The 24,671-nt window shown below is 40.1% G+C and overlaps 1 protein-coding gene across 2 annotated transcripts in view; it reads left to right on the top strand.

Annotated features, from left to right (window-relative positions):
• LOC306843466 (lethal(3)malignant brain tumor-like protein 3) overlaps window positions 1–24,671 on the top strand; it is an 83,899-nt gene that overhangs the window by 15,615 nt on the left and 43,613 nt on the right. For both annotated transcript variants that reach the window (XM_079374988.1, XM_079374989.1), the window contains exons 5-10: window positions 14,390–14,519; window positions 16,553–16,637; window positions 16,736–16,830; window positions 23,903–24,007; window positions 24,125–24,260; window positions 24,415–24,506. In XM_079374988.1, the coding sequence (XP_079231114.1) occupies window positions 14,390–14,519; window positions 16,553–16,637; window positions 16,736–16,830; window positions 23,903–24,007; window positions 24,125–24,260; window positions 24,415–24,506 (643 nt within the window). The remainder of the gene's footprint in view (window positions 1–14,389; window positions 14,520–16,552; window positions 16,638–16,735; window positions 16,831–23,902; window positions 24,008–24,124; window positions 24,261–24,414; window positions 24,507–24,671) is intronic.

Genomic DNA, 24,671 nt, shown 5'->3' with positions numbered 1-24,671 from the left:
AGGCTGAATGTAAATATAAGTCTCTGTAAATCCACTCACTGACAGCAGGTGGCACTTTATATGGAAAAGCTGAATTACAGCAGATTCCCGTGAGCTCCGTGGACAAAGCAGTATTGCGATTAAGAACACTTCCTTTAGGTATTGGTACATGGAGCGAAGATGAAAACAAAATGCCATTGAATCGTTTATGTCAGTCAGAACCTTCAGAGGTACATTCATATCATTAATTCATTGATATATTCATTTGTATTATTCCCTTAGCACTCTTTTAAACCCTCCCAGCTTTTCCGCCCTATTTTCACTCATAACGAAACTACTCTGTGCGCTGTGCGCACGTGAGACAGTTACTTAAAACTCTCCTTTATGCTGGACAGTATTTATTTATCGTGAGTTGTTCAGATCGCGGTAATCGAATACGGTTTTAATGATAATTAAAATATGAAACGATAATACTAACCGTGGAGAATTTTATCATGATTTATCGTCAAACCAGTAATCGTTACATCCCTAACACTGTGTTGCAAAACAATGCGGTGCACCCTGCTCTTCCCCAGTAGGGGCCGCCCTCAGCAGTCCTTGGCCATGACTGTCAGGACCGCTTGGTCGAGGACTTCATGGACTGAACTCTATTGTCAAAAAGGCCCAGCAGAGGTTGTACTTCCTTCGCCAGCTGAGGAAGTTCAACCTTCCACAGGAACTACTGAAACAGTTCTACTCTGCCATCATTGAATCGGTCCTCTGCACTTCAATAACTGTCTGGTTCAGGTCAGCTACCAAATCTGACTTTAGAAGACTACAGAGTGTAGTCTGGACTGCTGAGCGAATCATTGGTACAATCCTCCCCACTCTCCAAGAACTGTACTTATCCAGAGTGAGCAAAAGGGCTGGCAATATCACTCTTGACCTCTCACATCCAGCACACTCTCTCTTTGAACTGTTACCGTCTGGTCGACGCTACAGAGCACTGCGCACCAGAACGGCCAGGCACAGGAACAGTTTTTTCCCTCAGGCAATCCATCTCATGAACATTTGAACCCTTAACAATAAACATGAAACACATAACACTATAATACATTTAATTTTATTTATTTATTCATTTTTATTTTTTAACACACAAACTTATTTCAAATTTGCACCTAAATTGTCTATTTTGTATATTGTGTTGTGCTATTTTGCACATTGTCTATTTTGTGCATTTCTACATTATTTTTATTTTTTATTATCTGTGTCCTGTCGCTGACATTCTGTCGCACTGTGGAGCTTCTGCCACTATAAAAAGTTCCTTGTATGTGTAAACATACCTGGCAATAAAGCTAATTCTGATTCTGAATTCTGATTCTGATATTAATATATTTTAGCGCAGGTCATTTTTTATTTAATTTAATTTAAATTTCCTTGTCTTTTCCATGCTTGGATATCACAGTTTCTAAATTTCTCTGACAAGTTTTCAATGACTGTGAGAACCTTGTGTTTACAACAATGCATTGCACTCAAGCTGAGCTTCCTTTTCTGTTAACACATACAACGGAAGCCATACTGCCTGCAATTTCCGTCTTGACTCATTTGATCAGAAAGAAAAATGTCAGGATGATTTCACACAAAAATAGACCAAAACACTAAACAACTGTTTAATTTCCAAGATGTTAACTAAATAACTGTAATAAGCTCACTTGACTGTAATTGAGCATACTACTATTTGAAATGTTTATCATTACATGCTGCATATTGTTTAACATGCTTTTTTTATTAAATCTGTCAGTATGCAGCGCACCTGCATTCCATTCTAAAAACACACTAAATTTAATTTCTATTTCAAATCATTGTGACAGGTCAGTCAATGCAAGTGTGTTTCCCATTGCTCACAAAGAAAAACACAACAACTGTTGCCCAGATCAACTGCTGTTGAATGTAGAGCTAATAGGGCTGCAGAATATCAAAGTTGACAATATACATATCTCCGTATGCATATTACAGGGCTTTAAGTTATGTTCATGATGATGCAGAGAATAAACTAGGTGTGCGGCTGGTGTGTGTTTGTGTGCATGTGTGTGTGTGTGCGTATGCGAGCAAAAGACTGACAGGGTTTCTGCAGGCTGTGTGAAAGCAAGAAGACTGTTTAGAGACTTTTTTAAAACCAAAAAAAAATTGTAAGGATGTAAAAATGTAACCTAAAGGGAAGAAAATATGTCAAGATGTTCTTCTCTAAATGTAAATGTCTAAGGAGAAACACAATGAGTTTTAGCAACACTTCTGAAAACACAACTTCCAACACAACACCATTACATTTTACAAAAAATAGCTCAAGGCTTGAATAGCTCTGCTCACAAATACTAGAAGATGGAAATAACTTTTACTGTTCCTTCATAACTTTTAATGTCCCTTCAGTGCAAATCACACTGCAAAAAAGGGATTCTGTTCCCCAGTATTTCTGTCTGGTTCCCATTCAGGAACTTGAGCTGCGTCGGGAAACGCTATGGGAACGCCTTAAGCGAGACCACGCTCTGAATCACGTGTAATCAGTCCAATAGATGGGCGAGACTTCACGGACGGGGTGACTTAAAAGCACGTATGGTGTAATCTGGCGTCGGCTTTATGTAAGCGCTGAGGAGAACCGCTGGTTTATCTCTCCGTGCCACCAAAGAGACCGCCCGTGCCCGGGCGGTCCATGGCAGCTCTAGTGGCGGCAGAGAGGCATCTTTGGTTGACCCTGTCCGATATGAAAGAGAAGGACAGGGTCTTCCTCATGGACACCCTGCTTGTGCCTTCTGGCCTGTTCAGTGACGCCGTCAATTCCGTCATCGACAGGTGCCAGGAGGCCCGTAAACGGGCCGCAGCGTTTCAACGGTTTCTCCCTCGCTTTTCTCTAGCTCTGGGGGCTGCTGGGTGGGAGAAGCCCCCGCTGTGTACCAGCTCCTCATACCGGGAGGCTCAAAAGCAGAGAGTCGTCTCTCGTGCTCCCCCGCAACGGGACCGAGATCGGCAGCGCTCTAAGTCCAAGGCTTCTAAGGCGAAGCCCGATCTGAGAGTCGTGCTTCTCTATTGTCAAAAAGGTTTAACTTCCTCAACTGGCGAAGGAAGTCCAACCTCTGCTGGGCCTTTTTGACAATAGAGTCTACGTGAATGTCCCACTTATAATCAGGTCCCCAGTGCATCTACCAACCAAGGAAACGTGAAAAAGATTAACCCAGTAACTTTATTTTAGTAAGCCTTTTTCTGCAAGCTTCTGAAGAAACGAGCGCGTCTGATTTCGCTCCCTTGGTGATGTGGCAAAGGGATCTAATTATAATATTATCGCTCCTTAATCTGTAAGTTTACACCCGCTGCGCCGTCATTTTGATTTTTGAAAGTTTGAGCAAAACATGCTAACTGTTCTGCCCTTGGCTTCACAGACGAGCACAGAACACTATTTAGTCCCAGCCTCAGAGGAGACAAGAGAGCTAGTATTGATTTATTTACTGGATGCTGCTGCCACACAGATCTAAACTAATCATGCAATTTATTTCCCAGCTGTTTACCTTCACAGACATAACTGACTGTTTTTGTAACTCGTGTGTGTTATTAACATAAACTTGTGTGTGAATGAGAACTTAGTTTACTCACATGCTGTGACAGCCGCTTTCTGTCCATGTGCTTTGGATGTGTGCACTCAGAAAACCATATATCAGAAGTTTAAACTAATATGGTTTAAAACGCATGATTTCAGCGCAATAAACATGATAATCAGAACCAAAACAGATGTTTTTAGCAGGTACGAGCTGAAATGGCGCAGCTCTATTCTGGAAAGGGGGCGGGAGCAGCAGCTCATTTGGATTTAAAGAAACAGGCACGAAAATCGGGGAAAGCCGATTAGTCACCAGAAGAGACGGACGGCAGCTCGCGTAAGCGTTTTGAATACTTGGTCGCAGTTCTGTTGTTTAAATTATTTACTTGCTGCTAGGAAGGAATAGTTTGTTTCCTACCTATTTCTACTCTGCATTTTCATTGAGGTTTTTATGTTTGACTGCACTTACTGGTAATTAGAATAATTTGCGCATGACTTCACGATTCAGTTAGGCTCATCAATGATTACCCCATCAACTTCGGTCAGAAATCTTGGTGTAGTCTTTGATGACCAGCTGACCTTCAAAGAGCACATTGCAAAGACTGCTCGATCCTGCAGGTTTGCACTACACAACATCAGAAAGATCAGGCCCTTTCTGACAAAGCATGCTGCACAACTTCTTGTCCAGGCCCTTGTTGTTTCTAGACTAGACTACTGCAATGCTCTTCTGGCTGGTCTGCCATCAAACACAATCAAACCTCTACAAATGATTCAGAATGCAGCGGTATGACTGGTCTTCAACGAGCCCAAAAGAGCGCATGTTACACCTCTCTTCATCTCCTTGCACTGGCTACCAGTGGCAGCTCGCATCCAGTTCAAGACACTGATGCTTGCGTACAGAACTACCGCAGGCTCTGCACCCTCCTACTTCCACTCACTATTACGAACCTACATCCCCTTCAGGAGTCTGAGATCTGCTAGTGAGCGACACCTTGTGGTACCATCACAGAGAGGCTCAAAATCACTCACCAGAACATTTTTGTTCACCATTCCTGGCTGGTGGAATAATCTTCCCACCCCTATCCGGAACGCCGGATCCCTGGCAATCTTCAAGCAACAACTGAAAACTCATCTCTTCCGGCAGTACTTGATTTAATCCTAAACTCAAAAAAAAAAAAAAAATCACTCTTTCCCTATATCTTTCTCTCCTTCCCTTACTAGCTTGTACTTATTTGAACAATGATTGAGACTTGGTGTTACGAGCACTTCCTCTGTCTGATTGCCTCTTCAAGATGAATTGCTTTTTGTATTCCCCAATTGTAAGTCGCTTTGGATAAAAGCGTCTGCCAAATGACTAAATGTAAATGTAAAATCTGAGTGTTTCTGCTTCCACTCAAAATAGACATTTTCAAAATGATATAATAAATGATCTGTGGGGAATTTTGAGCTGAAACGTCACAGGCACATTCTGGGGAACAGGCACATTGGTGCTGTCTTTCAGACCTTTCCACACTGAAGCTGTGTCACTGGAAGAAAACTGGATCCTTAGCTTATCGGAATAATTCCTCTTTGCCACTCTGATCTCCTTTTCCAGTGTGTATTTGGCCTGTTTATACAAGACTCTGTTCCCATTCCTGTAAGCATCTTCTTTGGCCTGACGGAGCTGTCTGAGTTTGGCAGTGAACCATGGTTTGTCATTGTTGTTGAATAGATGAGTCCTGGTAGGAATGCACATATCCTCACAAAAACTGATATAAGATGTTACAGTCTCTGTGAGCTCGTCCAGATCGTTTGCAGCAGCTTCAAAAACACTCCAATCAGCAGAGATGGAAAAAGTACACACATCCTTCACTTAAGTAGAAATATAGATACACGTGTTTAAAAATACTCTGATAAAAGTAGAAGTACTGACTACACTTTTTTACTCAAGTTAAAGTAAAGAAGTATGGGCTCTGACATTTACTTAAGTAAAAAGTACACATTACTACTACCTGTTTTAGTGTCATGCTGGTAACTGGACCTCACGTCATATTGACACATTAATAGAAAATAACTTACATTTAATATTTTGTTAGCTAATGAATATATCATGACTGAACAACCACCATGTGGAACAGGGCAGGACTGGGACAAAATTTTAGGCAAGGAAATCTCACACTCATCCAGGCCATCCCATACACCCACAGCAAACTCTGAAACCATGGATAACTCTTTTCCCATTTTTTTGTATGGCCATCACATTTAAAAAAGGTTTAAAACCTTAGACTGGGGCCATTCAGAATAATTAAAGGTTCTCTGTTGAACTGCACCTTCACTTGCATTTTAATTTTCAGTCTTTTCATTTTCCATCTATCTACATCTCATTTTGTGTGTTTACTTTTTTCACGAATTTTCTTGTACCTGCCACTTTTTCCATCAGCCATCTACAGTTATGAACAAAACTGTCTTCACCTTGTTGCAAAACAACCACCTCATTGTACTGTATTCTGTTTGCAATAACATAACTTTATTTTAGTTCAATTTAAAGTCAAGTCAAGTCACCTTTATTTATATAGCACTTTTAACAATACAGATTGTGTCAAAGCACTTAACAGTATCAAATTGGAGGATAGAGTGTCAGTAATGTATAATAATAAGATTAAAACCTCAATTTTCGGTTAAAGGCATTTCATTATTGAATTCAGAGATCTCATTGTCTAGCTCAGTTTAGTTTAAATAGTATCTGTGAAATAAAATTGACAATAATCGCTAGAAATCAAGTGTACCCAACTGAGCAAGCCAGAGGCGACAGCGGCAAGGAACCAAAACTCCCTCTGTGACAGAATGGAGAAAAAACCTTGAGAGAAACCAGGCTCAGTCGGGGGCCAGTTCTCCTCTGGCCAGGATATTATTGTTTACTTATTGTTTTAATTAAAATGTTAAATGTATAAATATATAAATGTATTATATTTCTATTTTTATATTGTTGCAATTTCTAACAATAATAGTATTATGTAGTTAGGTATTTTATTATATTTTTAGTTATTTTGTTTTATTTTTAGTTTTATTGTATTTAAGTCAAGGTCTTCACTTGGGATATGTCCCTGGGGCTCATCCAGGTGTCCGGCCTCCGCCAACGATCAAGGCATCATCTCCTGGTGCCGATCCACCATCTGATCCGGACACGGACTGAGAAACAGAATAAGAAAGAAACAGACAAATATTAGCATAGATGCCATTCTTCTTATGATATAACGAGTTCATCGAGTGTTATGAGGAGTGTTCCGGTTGATCTAATTAATGCAGCCTAACAATCCTTTAACGGATTTGAATAATAGAAGTGTAGTAGTGTGTTTTGTGTAAACCAGATTTAAAGAAATGTGTCTTTAATCTAGATTTAAACTGACAGTGTGTGTTTGCCTCCCGAACAGTGTTGGGTAGATTGTTCCTGAGTTTGGGTGCTAAATAGGAAAAGAATCTGCCGCAGTCAATTTTGATATTCTAGGTATTATCAAATGGCCAGAGTTTTGAGAACGCAGTGGACGTGGAGGACGATAATGTGATAAGAGCTCGCTCAAGTACTGAGGAGCTAAGCCATTCAGGCCTCTATAAGTAATTAACAAGATTTTAAAATCTATTCAATGTTTGATAGGAAGCCAGTGCAGTGTTGACAGAACCGGGCTAATATGGTCATTCTTCCTGGTTCTAGTAAGGACTCTAGCTGCTGCATTTTGGACCAACTGTAGTTTGTTGATCAAGTGTGCAGAACAACCACCCAGTAAAGCATTACAATAGTCTAACCATGTGGTCATAAATGCATGAATGAGCTTTTCTGCATTTGACGTTGAGAGCATAACGTTTGGGACGTTTGAGATGGAAAAACACAGTTTTACAGATGCTAGAAACGTGGCTTTCAAATTAAAAATTGCTATCAAACAGCACACCTAGGTTCCTAACTGATGAAGAAGAATTGACAGAGCAGCCGTCAAGTGTTAGATAGTGTTCTAGGTTATTACATGTGGAGTTTTTAGGTCCGATAATTAACACCTCTGTTTTTTCAGAATTTAGCAGTAAGAAGTTACTCGTCATCCAGTTTTTTTATATCGACTATGCATTCCATTAGTTTCTCAATTTGGTGTGTTTCACCGGGCCGTGAAGAAATATAGAGCTGAGTATCATCAGCATAACAGTGAAAGCTAACACCATGTCTACTGATAATATCTCCCAAGGGTAACATGTAAAGCGTGAAAAGTAACTGCCCTAGTACTGAGCCTTGAGGTGCTCCATACTGCACTTGTGATCGATATGATACCTCTTCATTCACTGCTACGAACTGATGACGGTCAGATAAGTACGATTTGAACCATGCTAAGGCGCTTCCACTAATGCCAACAAAGTGTTCTAGTCTATTTAAAAGAATGTTGTGGTCGATAGTGTTGAACGCAGCGCTAAGATCCAGTAGCACTAATAAAGAGATACAACCACGATCAGATGATAGAAGCAGGTCATTTGTAACTCTAATGAGAGCAGTCTCAGTACTATGATACGGTATTATTAATACTGTATTATTAATACAGTAGGCTATTATTAATCATCTGGCTGCTACTGCTAAGAGTTGCTAGCAGTTTAATTCTTAACTAAGTAAACAAACACAAAAACAAACTACAGCCTATTTACAAATGAAACTGACCTGCACTTGAAGTCATGTAGTCAGTAGTTTTTCTACTCTGATCCACTCCATTCTCGAGTCTCTTGCATTGATTACTCCAATAGAAACCGATAGAAACTTTTTAGCGGAGACGCGGAGCACACGCGAGCCGAATTGCGTTCCCAGTCAAGACTAACCGATTCATGATGTATTATAGATTTGATATCAAATGGTGATCCACCAAAACTAAAGTAACGAGCCTGGTTTGAAAATGTAAGAAGTAGAAAGTACAGATATTTGGGCAAATATGTAGGGAGTAAAAGTAAAAAGTATTCAGAAAATAAATAGTGAAGTAAAGTACAGATACCAGAAAAATCAACTTTAAGTACAGTAACGAAGTATTTGTACTTTGTTACTTCCCATCTCTGCCAATCAGTAAGGTCGAAACAGGCTGTGTAAATCCCGCTTTGCTTCATTAGTCCATCTCTTTACAGTCCTTAATACAGGTTTAGCTGATTTCAGTTTCTACCTGTAGGTCGGTATAAGATGAACCAAACAGTGATCAGAGAGTCCTAAAGCTGCCCGTGGGACAGAGTGATATGCATTTTTTATTGCTGTGTAACAATGATCCAATATATTACTGTCTCTGGTGGGACATGTAACATGCTGTCTGTATTTTGGCAGTTCATGGGAGAGATTTGCTTTATTAAAGTCCCCAAGAATGATTAAAACTGAGTCTGGGTGTTGTTGTTCTGTGTCTGTGATCAGATCAACGAGTTTCTGTAAAGCTGAGCTCACATGTGCTTGCAGTGGAATGTAGACACTCACGAGAGTGAACGAGCAGAACTCCCGCGGCGAGTAGAAAGGCCTACAGTTAATGAAGAGCGTTTCTAGATCTGAACAGCACATCTTCTCGTAACACTGTTACATATGTACACCACCCATCGCTGCGCGTTTCCCCCCATTGATTCTGCGTCGCGGTCTGCTCTAAACAGCTGAAAGCTCTGCAGATGAAGTGCGCTGTCCGGGATGGCGTCATTCAGCCAGGTTTCCGTGAAACACAGGGCAGCAGAGTTTGAAAAGTCCTTGTTTAACTGGGAAAGCAGAAGAAGTTTGTACGTTTTGTTTGGTAGAGAGCGGAGATTCACCAGATGGATGCTAGGCAATGACATTCGAAATCCGCGCTGTCTGAGCTTCACGAGCGCGCCAGCTCGCTTCCCCTGTCTGTGCGTCCTGAAGCATCTGAACAGCGCCGCAGCTCCGCCAACTACTATGTTCAGCAAAACATCACAATAATCAAAATCTGGTAGGAGATTTTGTGGTGTGTTCTGCCGAATGTTCAGCAGTTCATCCCTGGTGAAACTGATCGTGTTTGACAAACAAAAAACAGGAAAATATAACAGAAACACAAAAACAACTGGAGAGCTAAGCACAATGGCTGCCATGCGCGGAGCCAGCTTAGTATGTAATGTAATATTGGCTACATATTGCTAATAATAACATCCGTTTGTTCCTTACTCAGTCTGACCAATTGAATCGTCTCTATAATTGAGTTTAAGTAATTAGGGGACAAGCACTGAAGGTGCGTAGGCATCTATTGTATCCGTTATTGTTCTTCTACTTTTTCTTCCACTCTGAAGTCTATGGCATCCCACAGACCTGTATGGTAAAAAGTTATGAAATTTGGCACACAGACAGTCTGAACATAAACCACACCAAATTTGGAGTCTCCAACTCAAATTCTCTAGTGCCACCACTTGTCCAAGTTTGCACTTGCGTTTGTCTAATAACTTTTTAACTGTAAGGGCTAGACGTCTTCTAATTATATGCCTTAAGATGATCTGAATGCACCCTATGACATCTTTTTCCGTCATAAATTTTTTTCTGCCATTTAGATAAAAAAAATAAATAAAAAAAAATACTTTTCACACTCCTGGTAGACTGTAGGTGTTTCTCAAATGGAAGGCTGGATCCTACCAAGGCTGCGTCCTTCCTAGTTCAGTCCTTCAGAGTCTTGTAGGCTAGAGTCCTCATTGGCATATAAACGCTAGAATAAGACGGTCTAGTAAGTGCGCGTGGCTACGTCACATTTGTTCCCGCCCTCACCGTCACGGCACAAAAACACTAATAAAACTTAGTTTTGGAAAAAAATTTATTACAAATCTTTATATTATTTGACTTTCTATTAATGCAATACAATGAAAAACCATCTATAATCTCCCTGTGGCTTAAATTATTGGCAGTTTAGCATTTAGTAAGTAATTTACACCAAAACAAAAGATAACATATCCTTTCATGTCTGAAAAATTTTTTTTTTTTCTTAGATTTCATAATAAATTCAGACAAGCTCAGTACTGACTTGTTTTTCGTCAGTTTATTTTCATGAAATGGAATGGGTACAAAGGATTGTGGGTGATTGAAGGTCGCGGAGGATACATCCCATGCATCCTTCAAATTCAGCTGAATGAAGGATGCGAAATGAAGGCTGTCTTCCAAGGATCCTTCCGATTGAGATGACCTTCAGCGACGTTTGATGACGTGGCAGCCGAGATATGCACCCTTTGTAGGATGCAGTCTTCCGTTTGAGAAGCACCCTTTGTTTAATTTAGTGAAAATTGAACCACGTCATCTTCAGACCATGTCGACTAAAAACCATGGAATTTGATCAGTCAAATTGTATCTGAGTAACACACAAATGAATTTGTCAAAGAGCTTACCAAAGTAGACGTGAGGCTATATCTCTTCACTGCTATTCTATTCTGTCCATCAGAGTTTCAGCACAGTGCCACCTAGTGGTCAGTAGATATGAAAAATGGCTTTTATAACTTCTGAACGGTTTGTCCAAAAATTATAAGACTGGTCTCTTTAAATTTGGAGCAGCAATGAGTCGATGGAGTCGAATGCTACCCAATTTTCCCATGTCGGCCATTTTGAATTTTGAAAAAATTGCTATGATTTATGCATGCATTGCTTATCGTTACAAAATTTGCTATGTGTCTTTGGCACCATGCCCTGAAGAACTTTAAAAAGTTCAATTGCAGCACCACCTTGTGGCCAAAATGATAATGAAATTAAAGATCTAATAACTTTTGATTAATTTTGTCTAGTGCCATGATAGGTTTTGATAGATTCAGTGGATGCCTTGAACATTGATACCATTTATGCTATAATCGGCTGAACTTCCTGCCTGCCATTCATAATGCTCCTTTCTGTCTTATAACCAGGGATGCACATAAGTGGTACACAGGTGTGCATGCGCAACCAAAATAAAAATTGCACTGTGTAAATAAGTTCAGACCGCTCATGTGCATACTGACATGGTGGACAGCTGTCAATGTACAATTAGCATTTTAGATCGACAAAGTGTAATACTGTATGAGATTTCTATTTAAACTGAAAGCATAAATCTAGGCTATCCGCTGCCGTTTTCAAAGCACAATGCTAAACTGTAACCTTTCATTCGCTCTTCGTTCAGCAGCGCTCCAGCGCATATACTTGCCGGCAACCCGCCAAAATAAAATCTTGCTGATTTTAAGTTTGAAAATGCTAAAAATTCATATTGAAAAAAGTGAATATTATCATTTTATTTTTAAGTTTACTATAAAATAAGTGTATTTTTATTTAATACTCCCTTTTTTATTTTAATTATCACATATCATTATTTTGTTTGTTTATTATTTTATTTAAAAACTGAATGAATAAAGTGCTATATCACTATTATTAATTCATCTTTTTATATATAGTTATATTTAATGGGTCACACTATGTGCAGTGTGAGGACCAAACCAAATCTCCAGGTGCTCTTGTGAGAACCAGGCTGAAAAACTTATGTGTGCTAGTGATCGACCGATATAGATTTTTTTATTACCGATACCAATTATTTGCATGTTTATGTGCCCGATAACCGATATGCAGAACCAATATTTATTTACTGTTATGAAGTAAATAAATGACTGAGTGATGTAAGAACATACTTCACTTTGGTTTTTCCTCTTTTCAGTCGTCTTTTTTTTTTAAGTGTTGAAAATTATCAGTCTTTCATGTTAAATTTAATCTTCATATTACAACAATAAAAAAAACATTTTATTTATAAAAAGCATCAGCAGCAACAACACAAATATTAACAATTAGCAAAATAAATGTAGAAAGTGTAATGTTTTCAAATGGAGAAAATAAATAAAGGACAGGAGTCATATCAACTTTATTTTAAACTGTAGGTTTATAAGCTGTTTAATAGGCCTTGATAGAATAATTCACTGGATAATGTTAATTCACTAAATAATATTCTCTGGAATATTGGAATATAACATTATCATATTTTGTTGCATTTCTCAACTGGAATGTTATATCAGAATTATTAATAGTTTTTGTCCTTCTAGATTGTGAAATACCTGCGCTGACAGTGCGGTTTATCTATGCATTTACACAGAACTATACTCAAGCTGCATAAACTACATAACAGGCATTTATGTAATGCATCTAATTTGTGCATTAATGGCTGTTATGTTAAATAAAGTTTACTAACTACAGCAAATCAAGTACCTCCATGCCGTTGTTGTTGTCTCGTCTCCCCTCTGACACTCTGCAATGGCGATCCTGCGCGCAATTCTCAAAACACCCACAAGATGGCGGCATTTAGTGAATCCGATATTATAAAACCGATATCCGATCATGGTAAAATGCTTAAATATCGGGAAAATATTGGTAAATCGATATATCGGCCAATCTCTAATGTGTACCCCTGAATATAACTTCTATCTTTTAAAACTAAATTTTGTTTACCTCTAGTATAATTAAAGGGGTCATATGATGTTGATAAAAAGAACATTATTTTGTGTATTTGGTGTATTGCAATATGTTTATGTGGTTTAAAGTAAAAAAACACATTATTTTCCTCATACTGTACATTATTGTTGCTATTCTAAGCCCTGCCTTTCTGAAACGTGTCGATGTTTACAAAGCTCATCGTTCTGAGAAGCGAGGCGTGCTCTGATTGGCCAGCTATCCAGTGCATTGTGATTGGCTGAATACCTCAAGTGTGAGACAGAAATGTTACGTCCCTCACTGTATTGTGATGGCGTTTCACAGCGCAACCACACAAAAACAATAAAAGCCATTACAAACGAGGCATTTGTTGCATCCAGTGGGGACATAATTACTGATTATAATGACTTGTACGGTGTTTTTATGCATTGCGTATCATCGCGCCGCGTAAACAAGTTCAGGAAATAGTCCTCCGTGAAATGTGCTGCACACACTCTAATATTTGCGTTGTACTGCCCTGGAACAGTGTTGTAAACACAACTTAACCACTGATTTGTAGTTGCCCAAAGTAGTTTTGCTTTCACAAGGACATGGCGCCAGGCAGCAGCAACAACAATACTACATAATAGTTTCGCCTTCTTTCTTTGCGTTTATGTTTGGGCGGTGTTATGAAAATCTTCCCACATTGTGACGTAGACATGTGGGGTGTGTTTGAACGAGTCGTTTTAGGGAGACGTGGCAGAGTCTTAACTTTTATAAAGAATATCTCTTTGGTTTTGAGACTTTAGTCTTTGCAACTTCAGGGATCTTATCTAGATGCACAAACAGCTTGAAACACTCCAAAGAGAAAGAAAAACTTGAAATCGCATCATATGACCCCTTTAAGAAGGGATTGAAAACGATGCATAAATCAGTAATGTTTTGCACATGATGTGATGTTTACTAGCAAAAGTGTGTTCATGAATTAATAGTTGTCATAGATTTATAATATACAGAAAATTTAAGTAACAATATAATTTTTTTTACTAACACAAAAATGACTAAATGTAGATATTAATCACATTTGTGGTGAGGCTGGCGGTGCAGTTGCTGGCAAACAATCAGAACACTTCTATACTGTTAAGAGGCCACAGGATGTTGTGAAAGGGGTCTTCCTGTCTCACACAGACTTAACCTGTGCCATGCTAACCCAGAAAGAGAGAAAGAGAGTGACTTCATTAAAACAGACAACTCTGTGTGACATAAACACCATAAACACATTGTTTTCCTATAATTGATAACTACAGGACTTGTTCCTGATCACATGTTATATTGTCTTTCAAACTATAGTTGCTCTATACAGTAACAAGATTCTATAAAGAATCTTTAAAATGGCATTTCTATATCAGGCTGATGTTGTAACAGAATCTCATTGTCACAGCATGTAAATAAGAGTATAATGTCTTGTTATGGTGCAGAGAGCTGAAGAGAGAAGGCTCCAGAACAAACGGAGAGGCACTCGGGAAGAAGAGATCCCGTCTGACCGAGAGACTCGCTGAAGACATGGACAGCTCGATGGAGATCGCCGAGGAGGACGATGAAGACTATGTCAGTCTACTTACTTTTACTCTTCATCTTTTGTTTTCAGATTCCTCTGGCCAGTTTTATGGAGCAGTGATGTGTGGGAAAGACAGGTGGTGAAAAGGGGCTATTAAAAATGTATTTGTCTTTGAATCATTTGTTCAAGAGATTCATCCAGTAATGACACAAGTGAATCATTGAATCATTACATTCATAAATTCCATGAGATTTTGTTTACTTGTCTAATGTTTTTTTCTGCAGAATTGTGAGAGAACTACAACCTCCATTTAAAAATAAATAAATAAAAAGTCTCAATTTATCCAGTCGTGCAGCTCTATTTTGCTCTTAACAGCTCTTAATCGAGTTCAGTTTTTATGTAGCTGGCTGATTTTTGTTCATGGTATTCAGCCGCATTTAAATGTTTTGCAAAAATAGACTTTTTTTTTTTTAATCACATTGGAATCGAAACTGGGAATCGATAAGCAGAATTGGAATTGATGAAATGCAAACGATACCCAACCCTAGTCAGAGACTCTCGGAGCTGATTACACGAGATCATGTGTTTGCTTTCTGACAGATGAGATCACACACAAACTGATCTCATAGAGTAGATCTCATATGAAAAAGATGTCAGGATAAACTGTATGTTTCTGTTCTGGAAGCCACTGCAGTTTTCTGACCCTGGACCACAAAAGCAGTCTTAAGTGTAAATTTTTCGAAATTGAGATTTCTTCATCATCTGAAAGCTGAGTAAATCATCTTTCCATTGATGTATGGTTTGTTATGATAGGACAATATTTGTCTGAGATACAACTATTTGAAAATCTGGAATCTGAGGGAGCAAAAAAATCTAAATATTGAGAAAATCACCTTTAAAGTTGTTCAATGACCCTAACCCTAACTTCAAATGAAGTTCTCAGCAATGCATTTTACTAATCAAAAATGAAGTTTTGATATATTTACAGTAGGAAATTTACTAAATATCTTTATTTAATATCCTAATGATTTTTGACATAAAAGAAAAATTGATAATTTTGTCCCATACAATGTGCAATGCAATCTGGCTTGCTCAGTTGGGGACACTTGATTTCTAGCGATTATCGTCAATTTGATTTCACAGACACTATTTAAACTAAACTGAGCTAGACAATGAGATCTCTGAACTCAATAATGAAATGCCTTTAACTGAAAATTGAGTGTTTAATCTTATTTTTATACATTACTGACACTCTATCCTCCAGTTTGATACTGTTAAGTGCTTTGACACAATCTGTATTGTTAAAAGCGTTATAAATAAAGGTGATTTGACCTGACAATGTATTTTTGGCTATTGCTACAAATATACCCCAGCGACTTAAAGGAACACTCCACTTTTTTGGGAAATAGGCTCATTTTACAACTCCCCAAGAGTTAAACAGTTGAGTTTTACCGTTTTTGAATCCATTCAGCCGATCTCCGGGTCTGGCAGTAGCACTTTTAGCTTAGCTTAGCATAGATCATGGAATCTGATAAGACCATTAGCATCTCCCTCAAAAATAATTAAAGAGTTTCGATAATTTTCCTATTTAAAGATTGACTCTTCTGCAGTTACATCGTGTACTAAGACCGACGGAAAATGAAAAGTTGCGATTTTCTAGGCTGATATGGCTAGGAACTATACTCTCATTCCGGCGTAATAATCAAGGAACTTTGCTGCTGTACCACGAGTGCAGCAGGCGCAATGATATTACGCAGCGCCTGAAAGTAGTCCCCAGCAGCTCAGTAGCCTATGATATAGCTGGGGACTACTTTCAGGTCATTTTTGATGACCAAATGCTTATGGTCTAATCCGATTCAATGATCTATGCTAAGCTAAACTAAAAGTGCTACCGAATGGATTCAAAAACGGTAAAACTCAACTGTTTAACTCTTGGGGAGTTGTATAAAATGAGCCTATTTCCAAAAAAAGTGGAGTGTTCCTTTAAGACTGGTTTTGTGCTCCAGGGTCACATTTTACATTAGATTCCTGTTTTGATGCACGTGTGTGTGTGTGTGTGTTTGTGTGTGTGTATGTAAAACAGGAAGAGAAAGAGAGCAGGCGACCGGCACGTGGGGCGACGAGAGGCCGCAGGAAACGCAGAGGAGACGCAGCACTGCTCAGATACAGTGAGACACACACACACACACACTCATTTATGAGCAGCAGATGGCTGTGACACCTGTCTGACACTCCATGACACCTGTGACTGTTTCCCATGATGCAGCGGTTCCGTACGGAGGCAAGAAGAAGGCGTGGTGTTGGGCCTCGTACCTGGAGCAGGAGAGAGCCGTCGCTGCCCCCAGTAAACTCTTCAAAGAGGTGAGACAACACATGCTAGCGTTCACTGACACTGTTATGAAAGAACACAACCTTTGATTCCACTTACATACATACATGAGTATCTAGTGATGCACTAGCGTAGAGGTTTTGTTTATTGTATTTTTTAGGGCTGTCAAGCGATTCAAAATTTTAATCTAATTAAGTACGTATAAAATTTGGCTGAGAAATTACCCCCAAAAGATCATTTAATGTCATTATTGTGTTAAATTGGAAAAGGATCAAACAGACATTATAAAAATAAGCTTTAGAAATAAGTATTTTATTTGATTCAACACGGAAATTTTTACACACAAACTTGTAGGCAAATAATTAGTCAATGACGTTTTTTTAAAGACGAAACCGAGACGAGAACGAAACGAAAACTCGTTTTGAATGACAAAAACTATGACACAAATCTATTGATATTTTAGTCAACGAATAAAAACAACACAAAAATGGTAGGGAGGGACAATTTGGGAAGAGATTTATTCAGAATGAATCTGCTGCGTTGTTTGGAGGTTAGATGTGTACATATGAACTGTAACAGCCTATTGATCTATTCGGCATACATTTGCTGCACGTCTCATAAAATGTTCAAAAATGTCAATATCTGGGAGTAAGAGAAGAGCAGACACATGGATAAATTTGACAATGCAAAAGAGAACTCAATTTGGTCCCGTTTACGAGTGCACACACTGAAGCACCGCCTCTCCAGCGATTAGCCTGCTCTCACGCGCCTCATGAACGGAGAAGTACACACAAAATGATGTCGGATTGTCAGTTTTGATGGTAATTAACATAAACACACTCGGTTACGTCTTAGGTGAACGTAAACAGTTGGGAGAACATCGGACGTGTGTCAGTACATTGCATCCGAGCATTCGGTTTTAAAGGGACAGCAGCCTAATTTAGTTCCTATTGTCTGTGGGAAATATGTTCATCAAGCAACAAAGAAAGACAGACAAAAATCTCTCGCTGCTCTTGACTAAATCACTTTAGTAGACCTAATAAAAGATTAATCTAAATTAATTTATATAAATAAATATGTCTGCTTGAAAGAATGAAGAATGTGGTAGACAAGTTGTTATAAAGAATGCATAATTAGCCTATATAGCCATTGGTATTTCATTGAAATGAGAAGTGGTTTCATTTAATTTTAATATAAAGGCATGTTGCATGTCACTGCATTTAAATCGGTGTCTCTCATGATAAAACCTTAATATCAAACCTGTACAACGAGTTTGATAATTTTAGAGAACTGCTTAATGAATGCATTACACTGTAACTAAACCCATTCGATTTTAGCCGACTAAATTTACTGTAGATTTAGTGTACTAAAATCTTATGATATTTACCCCCGGTTTCACAGACAAGGCTTAAGCTAGTCCCAGACTAAAATGCATGTTTGAGCTGTCTCAACTGAAAATATTTTGCTCTGACATATCTTAAAATATGTCAGTGTCATTGTTCTGTGTCAAGATGCACACCAGATGCACACCTTAATGTTTTCTTCTAAGGCATTTCTGTAAAAGGCCTAGTCCTGGTTTAAGCTAAGCCCCGTTTGTGAAACCGGGCCTTAGTCGACTAAAACTAGACTAAAACAATTCAGATGACTAAAATATGACTAAAACTAAATGGCATTTTAGTCAAAAGACTGACTAAAACTAAATCAAAATTTGCTGTCAAAATGAACACTGTAGGCAACAATAGCCTTGAATTTATTTCCGAAGCTGCATCTGAACTGATATTTGTAAATATTTGCAGACCATTTACTGCAGCTCCAAAACAGTTTGGTTACCAACACTAAATATCGTCTTTTATGATTTGCAAAAGAAAGAAAGCCATACAGGTAAGAAATGAGATAGGAGTGAGGAGGAAATTTTGATAGAATTTACATTTTTGGGTGAACTATCCTTTTAATGTTTTTGATTGTTTGTTTTCTTTTTTGTAATTGATATGGAAATATGTTTTTTTTTAAACAGAATAATACTTTAATTAAGAAACTGCCAGCAGGTGGCGGTTGGGTTTTGATTAATGAGGAAGTCGCTGAGTAATTCATTAATTTGATTTGTTCAAACAGCTGATTCGTTCAGGAATGAAGTGAATGACTCTCTTTATGAATGGGCCTTTGAAGTTTCATTCAAAAGGTGGATTCCTTTAGAAGCGAAACATCACTGTTTGTTACTTGGAAACACACAACAGTTCTGCTGTGGCTTTATGGGTAATATTTTCATTGGCAAAAGTTAGAAAAAACACAATATTGTGTCTAAAATATAACAATAGTAACTTATTTATTGAACTGTTGTGTAAAATCAACGCCACATTTGCACTCGTGCTATTCAGAACACATTGCGCTCATTGCTAGTATTGCATTAAGTAAATTGTATGATATAAATATGAGACTAAAAACTCCTACAGGGGTGTTTTGCCCCAATGTCTTGAATTTTAGAGGCATATAACTGCATTCTATAGGCTACATCACACAGTGAGCTGTTGACCTTCATCATTTTGGTCATCAATTAATTGTATGAAATGTAATAAAAAAATTTAATACTTAGTCTGGGTGTGGTGTGCGCATTAATTGTGTTAAAAATTCATTTATGAGAAGTGTAAATATATTTTCGATCCATTATGAAACTGTGGCAGGACAGATGAGAATAATTCATGGGAAACACTGTCTAATATTAACAATACTTGAAGTATCTGGATCCTAACATCCATCTGTGTATATCTGCAAGGCTGAATAACAGTTAAATGTATCTTTCCACATAATTACAGATATTCTTGTTGCTGTATCTATTTCAGCTTGTTGCACATCTGTGTGTTCCTGAATGATCAGCGATTTTGAACAAATTGGTTGAGTGAATGATTCAATGACTCACACAAGACAGTGCTGCCATATAACTTAAAGAAAGAGCCACTGTAACTATATTATTATTATGATGTTAATATTATTGGCTGACAATGGCTTTTGTCAATACAGATTTACAAATACAGATTGCCAGCAAAAAGCTACAAAAACACTGTATGAAAGCTGCGTTACTAAAACAGACTATATTTATGAAAAAATATATGTATACATGCTATCATAATGACCAATTATTGGCGATTTTTCTGCCTTGCTGATATATCATATGATACATCATATTGGTTATTGGCTGTAACATAAAAAAACATCTCGGTTATGTATGTAACCCTCGTTCCCTGAAGGAGGGAACAGAGATGTACGTCAGAACTGACTGAATAACTGGGAATCACTTTGGGAGAACAATCTACTTCGAGTGTAAGAAAACAAGCCAATGCACATTGGCATGCGATAATTGCAACAGCTGCTCTGCACTACAGCGGGAGTATTTAATGAGCAGCAGGTGCGTCGCATATTTGCTTTTCCGCTGAGGAGCCGAGCTAATGACTCGGCCGTACAGCGGAGGTACAACGGCTATGGCGGCGGGACGTATATCTCCGTTCTCTCCTTCAGGGAACGAGGGTTACATACGTAACCGAGACGTTCCCTTTCAGTCAGTCACGTTCGACATACGTCGGAACGGACCGTCGAATTGTGGATATCTACCAACACGCCACAGTCGCTGGCCCTTCCAGCGCTCTGTTTGAGACTCCTGGACCGCCCCCAACTTGTCGGAGCGGGAGTCAGGGCTCTAAGCAGAGAAGGTCAGTCACTGCTGTTCCGCAAGACCCACTCAGTGTGACTCTGGGAAAGCGTGCCCTAGATGGGAAGGGGACGCTACGGAAGCCACATCCTGCCCATAGGAAGGTAACTGTGGTGGTTACTCATATGGACTAGCCAAGAGGGTAGTACAACATATGGAAGTCCCTGGGGTGGTTCCAGCCTAGTTCTAGGTGGGGAAGAACACCAGCAGAGATGACAGAGCGGGCTCTGTCGAGGGAAAGACACGGGCTAGCTGGACTGGGTAGCCTTCTGTGGAGGAATACGCATATGGGGTCACTGCCGGGACCGCACATATGGACACCCAGCCTAACACAGGTTCCACAATATAACGAGTGAAGGCCTGACTGCCGGGGGGTGACGGAGGAATTTACAGAGTTAGCCATACCTGGGGATCTCTACTGGAGCAAAAGAAGCACATATCCAGCCCCGCGGGCGGGAATGGCGTTGCAAGCCGACACTTAGAATGGATCCTTCGCACTACTGGCCCCTGGGGGTGAGTACACAGGAAGATACCAGCTCTACATGAAGGCTATAGAATCTAGCAAACGTATTAGGTGTCGCCCAGCCAGCAGCTCTAGAAATATCTGTCAGCGAGGTGCCTTGAGCCAGCGCCCAGGAGGAAGCAACACCTCTAGTTGAGTGTGCTCGCAACCCAAACGGGCAAGGTACGTCTTGGGATTGGTACGCCAAGACAATAGCATCCACTATCCAGTGGGCTAACTTCTGCTTGGAGACAGCCTTTCCCTTCTGCTGGCCTCCATAATAGACAAAGAGCTGGTTTGAGGTCCTGAAGCTTTGTGTTCTGTCCACGTACAGCCACAGAGCGCGGACGGGACACAGAAAAGCTTAGGGCTGGGTCTGCCTCCTCCGAGGGCAGCGCTTGCAGGCTCACTACCTGGTGCATGCAGGGCGGAAGCGGCTTCTCCACAAGCTGTGTAAGCCTTGCCCGCCAGAGAGGACGAGAACTTAAACGCTCGGGAGGGGAGACGCGGATTACCCCGCCAAGAGGGACACAGTTGGGACACAGTTGCATCGCCACAGACCGCTCCACTGTGGGGAGCTCCACGTACCCCTTAGCCGCCCTGCCATCGAGGGTAGTGAGGGAAAAAAAGGGCAGAAAAAGGTGCCTTCCATGATTTAGTCACTTCCTCATGCACTCCCGGAAAGAAAGGTACTGGGGCGGAGCGCTGAGAACCAGCACGGGCCACCCCAAGAAACCAATCGTCCAGCCGTGAGGGCTCAGGACACGGTGGAGGGTTCCACTCAAGCCCGACGCTCGCAGCGGCCCGGGAAAGCATAGCAGCCATCTCTGGGCCGGACTCGGGCAACGCTGCCACACCCGAAGTGGGCAGCACAGCCGAATCTTCATCCCCGGAGGACATACGCTTACCCTATGACGCAGCGATCAACATCTGGTCCTCCGGGGGAGCCCCAAAAGTGACGACTGGTACTGTACGAGGCGGATCAGCACGCCTTCTTGGCAACTCCACTGGAGGAGTAAGGAGCCCGAGGAGGTTGACTCGGCGGGGTATTCCTCACTGTAACCCTCAGGTCACCTAGGTTATTAGCCGAAGTAAGCGTCTTCTGAGCTGGCCCAGGAGAAGGACTAGATCGGGGAATATACGAAGGGACTCCAGTCTCCTCTAGATACTGGAGTCTCGACCTTAACACTGAGATGGTCATGTTCCTGCAGTCAGAACATGTACCATCCATGAGTGCCACCTCAGCGTGTGCGAGGCCCAAACACGTGAGGCAGTAATCATGACCATCACCGGGGGGCAGGTAGCGACCGCATTCAGTAGCACACGGTCTGAATGACATCTTGAAAAAGACACAGGGTCAAACCGTGTGTGCTCTTTTAGAAATTTGCTCTCTACTGGTGCTGAAACGCACAGAGAAATGGCTGCGGCTACACAACAGTACAAAAGTGAAAGCCTGTGTTGAGCACTCACACTCGTTGAAGACGCAGCTCTCAGCTGTATACACAACAATCTTGCTGAAGGCGCCCTCTCCACGAGCTGTGAGAACAGCTGTTTTTGCTCTCTCATGAGATCGCGACCAACACGGCCAGCGCCGTCACACCCGCACCAGACACGCAGAGGCTCCTTCCCAAATGAGCAGCTCGTCTTCCACTTCCGAAGAAGGAAACCCACGAACAGGAACAGCACATGTGTTCGGCTCCGAAGCAAAAAGCAAATATGCGACGCACCTGCTGCTCATTAAATACTTGTGCTGTAGCGCAGAGCAGCTGTTGCAATTATCGCATGCCAATGTGCATTGGCTTGTTTTCTTACACTCGAAGTAGATTGGTCTCCCAAAGTGATCCCCAATTTGTCGGTCAGTTCCGACATGCGTCGAACGTGACCGACTGAAAGGGAACTGTGAGATTTCAATTTCTTCTTTTTTAAATAGGGTTTCTGTGGATTTTAAGGACTTCTGTGGCCAAAAAATAGTTTTGTGCCTGTGTTGTTGGTAGATTACTCGCATTGTCAGTAGATTACTTCCCACTCCCGCCGGCACTTTTATAGGATTGCACTCTCACGCTAATTTGCCCTGTTTATTAAATCTGGCCCATGAAGTCTTGTTTTCTGAAAAATTTAAGAAAATGAAGTGGGTTTATGTTTAAAACATGAACAAATATCTGCCATGGGGGAATGAACACTAGTTTTCCCTTTGAATTAAGCTGATTTTTCTGAGCCAATTGGCAGATATCTGTTCTTGTTTTATTCATAAACACACTTTGTTTTGATCAGTTTCACAGAAAGCAAGACTGCTTATCTCATTTTTTTCTCCAGTAAATGTATCTTAATTTAAGAATCTTTAGACATTCGCACTGGAAGACAAGACACAAATACTGAGGAACAGCACTTTTTTGCAATGTGTACAGAGGGTTGAGTAAAAGTTGTTTCTGTATTCTAGCGGTTGAGAACTGAACTGTGTAAGCCATACGTTTCTTTTTCTCTCTAAAATGAATTAAAAATGAATGAAGATCGATTGAGACTTGTATTTCAAAACTTTGAATTGTTGCTAATACACATCATTGTCTACTCACTAGACATATACATTTAGAGACCATATTGACGCATTTTGTTCCCTTCAATTTATACACTGGGTAAGGAGTGTATAACTGGTGTGTGTGTGTGTTTGACATTGTGTGGACTGGCCTGCAGTGCCCACGATGGAAAAAATATATTAAAAATTGTAAATGATGTTTATCTGAAAGTGTAAGAATGCAAACAGGTTTTCTGTAAGGGGTAGGTTTAGGGTTAGGGTTGGGTCAGGGGATAACAAATAGAATTTTGTCAGTATGAAACTAATAGAAGTCTATAGAAAGTCCCTACAATTCACAGAAACAAACGTGTGTGTGTGTGTGTGTGTGTGCAGTATCAGTCATTTCCGCAGTGTAAGAATGGCTTCAGGGTTGGCATGAGACTGGAGGGTATCGACCCTGAACACCCGTCCATGTACTGCGTCCTTACCATCGCTGAGGTAACAACCAAAACACTAATATTATCTGAACATGAGTTGTAATGTGATATTTTACTGTTATGTTACTTTATATGATCACTTGTGTCCATCTTGTGGCTGACTCTTGCATATTTGCAGGTGTTAGGACATCGAATCAGACTGCATTTTGATAAGTATTCAGACTGCTATGACTTCTGGGTAAATTCCAACTCTCCTGACATTCACCCAGTGGGATGGTGTGAGAAAACCGGACACAAGTTGCATCCACCGAAAGGCAAGAGATACTAGTCTTTCACAGAACACCCAGAATTCAATTCAAGCAGCCAAATTCTAGTTTTGGTTGTAAAATATTACTATGTTTTTTCACTTTCATTACTAATGTAGCATCATGTGCTCACGTGGCCCGTATGGTTTCTGTGTTCCTGTAGGGATGAAGGATGAAGAGTTTAGCTGGTCCTCCTACATCAAACTAAGTAAAATACAGACGGCACCCAAAGCCCTGTTTCAGAACCAGAACATGGTGAGAGAGAGCATCACATGACCCCAGATGAAGCCATAGAAATGTGTCCCATTTTCCTCTAGATGACACTGTTTCACTTCAAATAATGAAGCACTTAAACTAGACCAAGGACGTCCACAGCACATTTAACCTGTTTTAACACTTAGCAGTAGTAGGACATAGAGA

This window comes from Barbus barbus (assembly GCF_936440315.1).
Source record: "Barbus barbus genome assembly, chromosome: 24".
Lineage (NCBI taxonomy): Eukaryota > Metazoa > Chordata > Actinopteri > Cypriniformes > Cyprinidae > Barbus > Barbus barbus.
The sequence above is the reverse complement of the archived record's forward strand: the minus strand, read 5'-3'. Positions and strand labels throughout refer to the sequence as shown.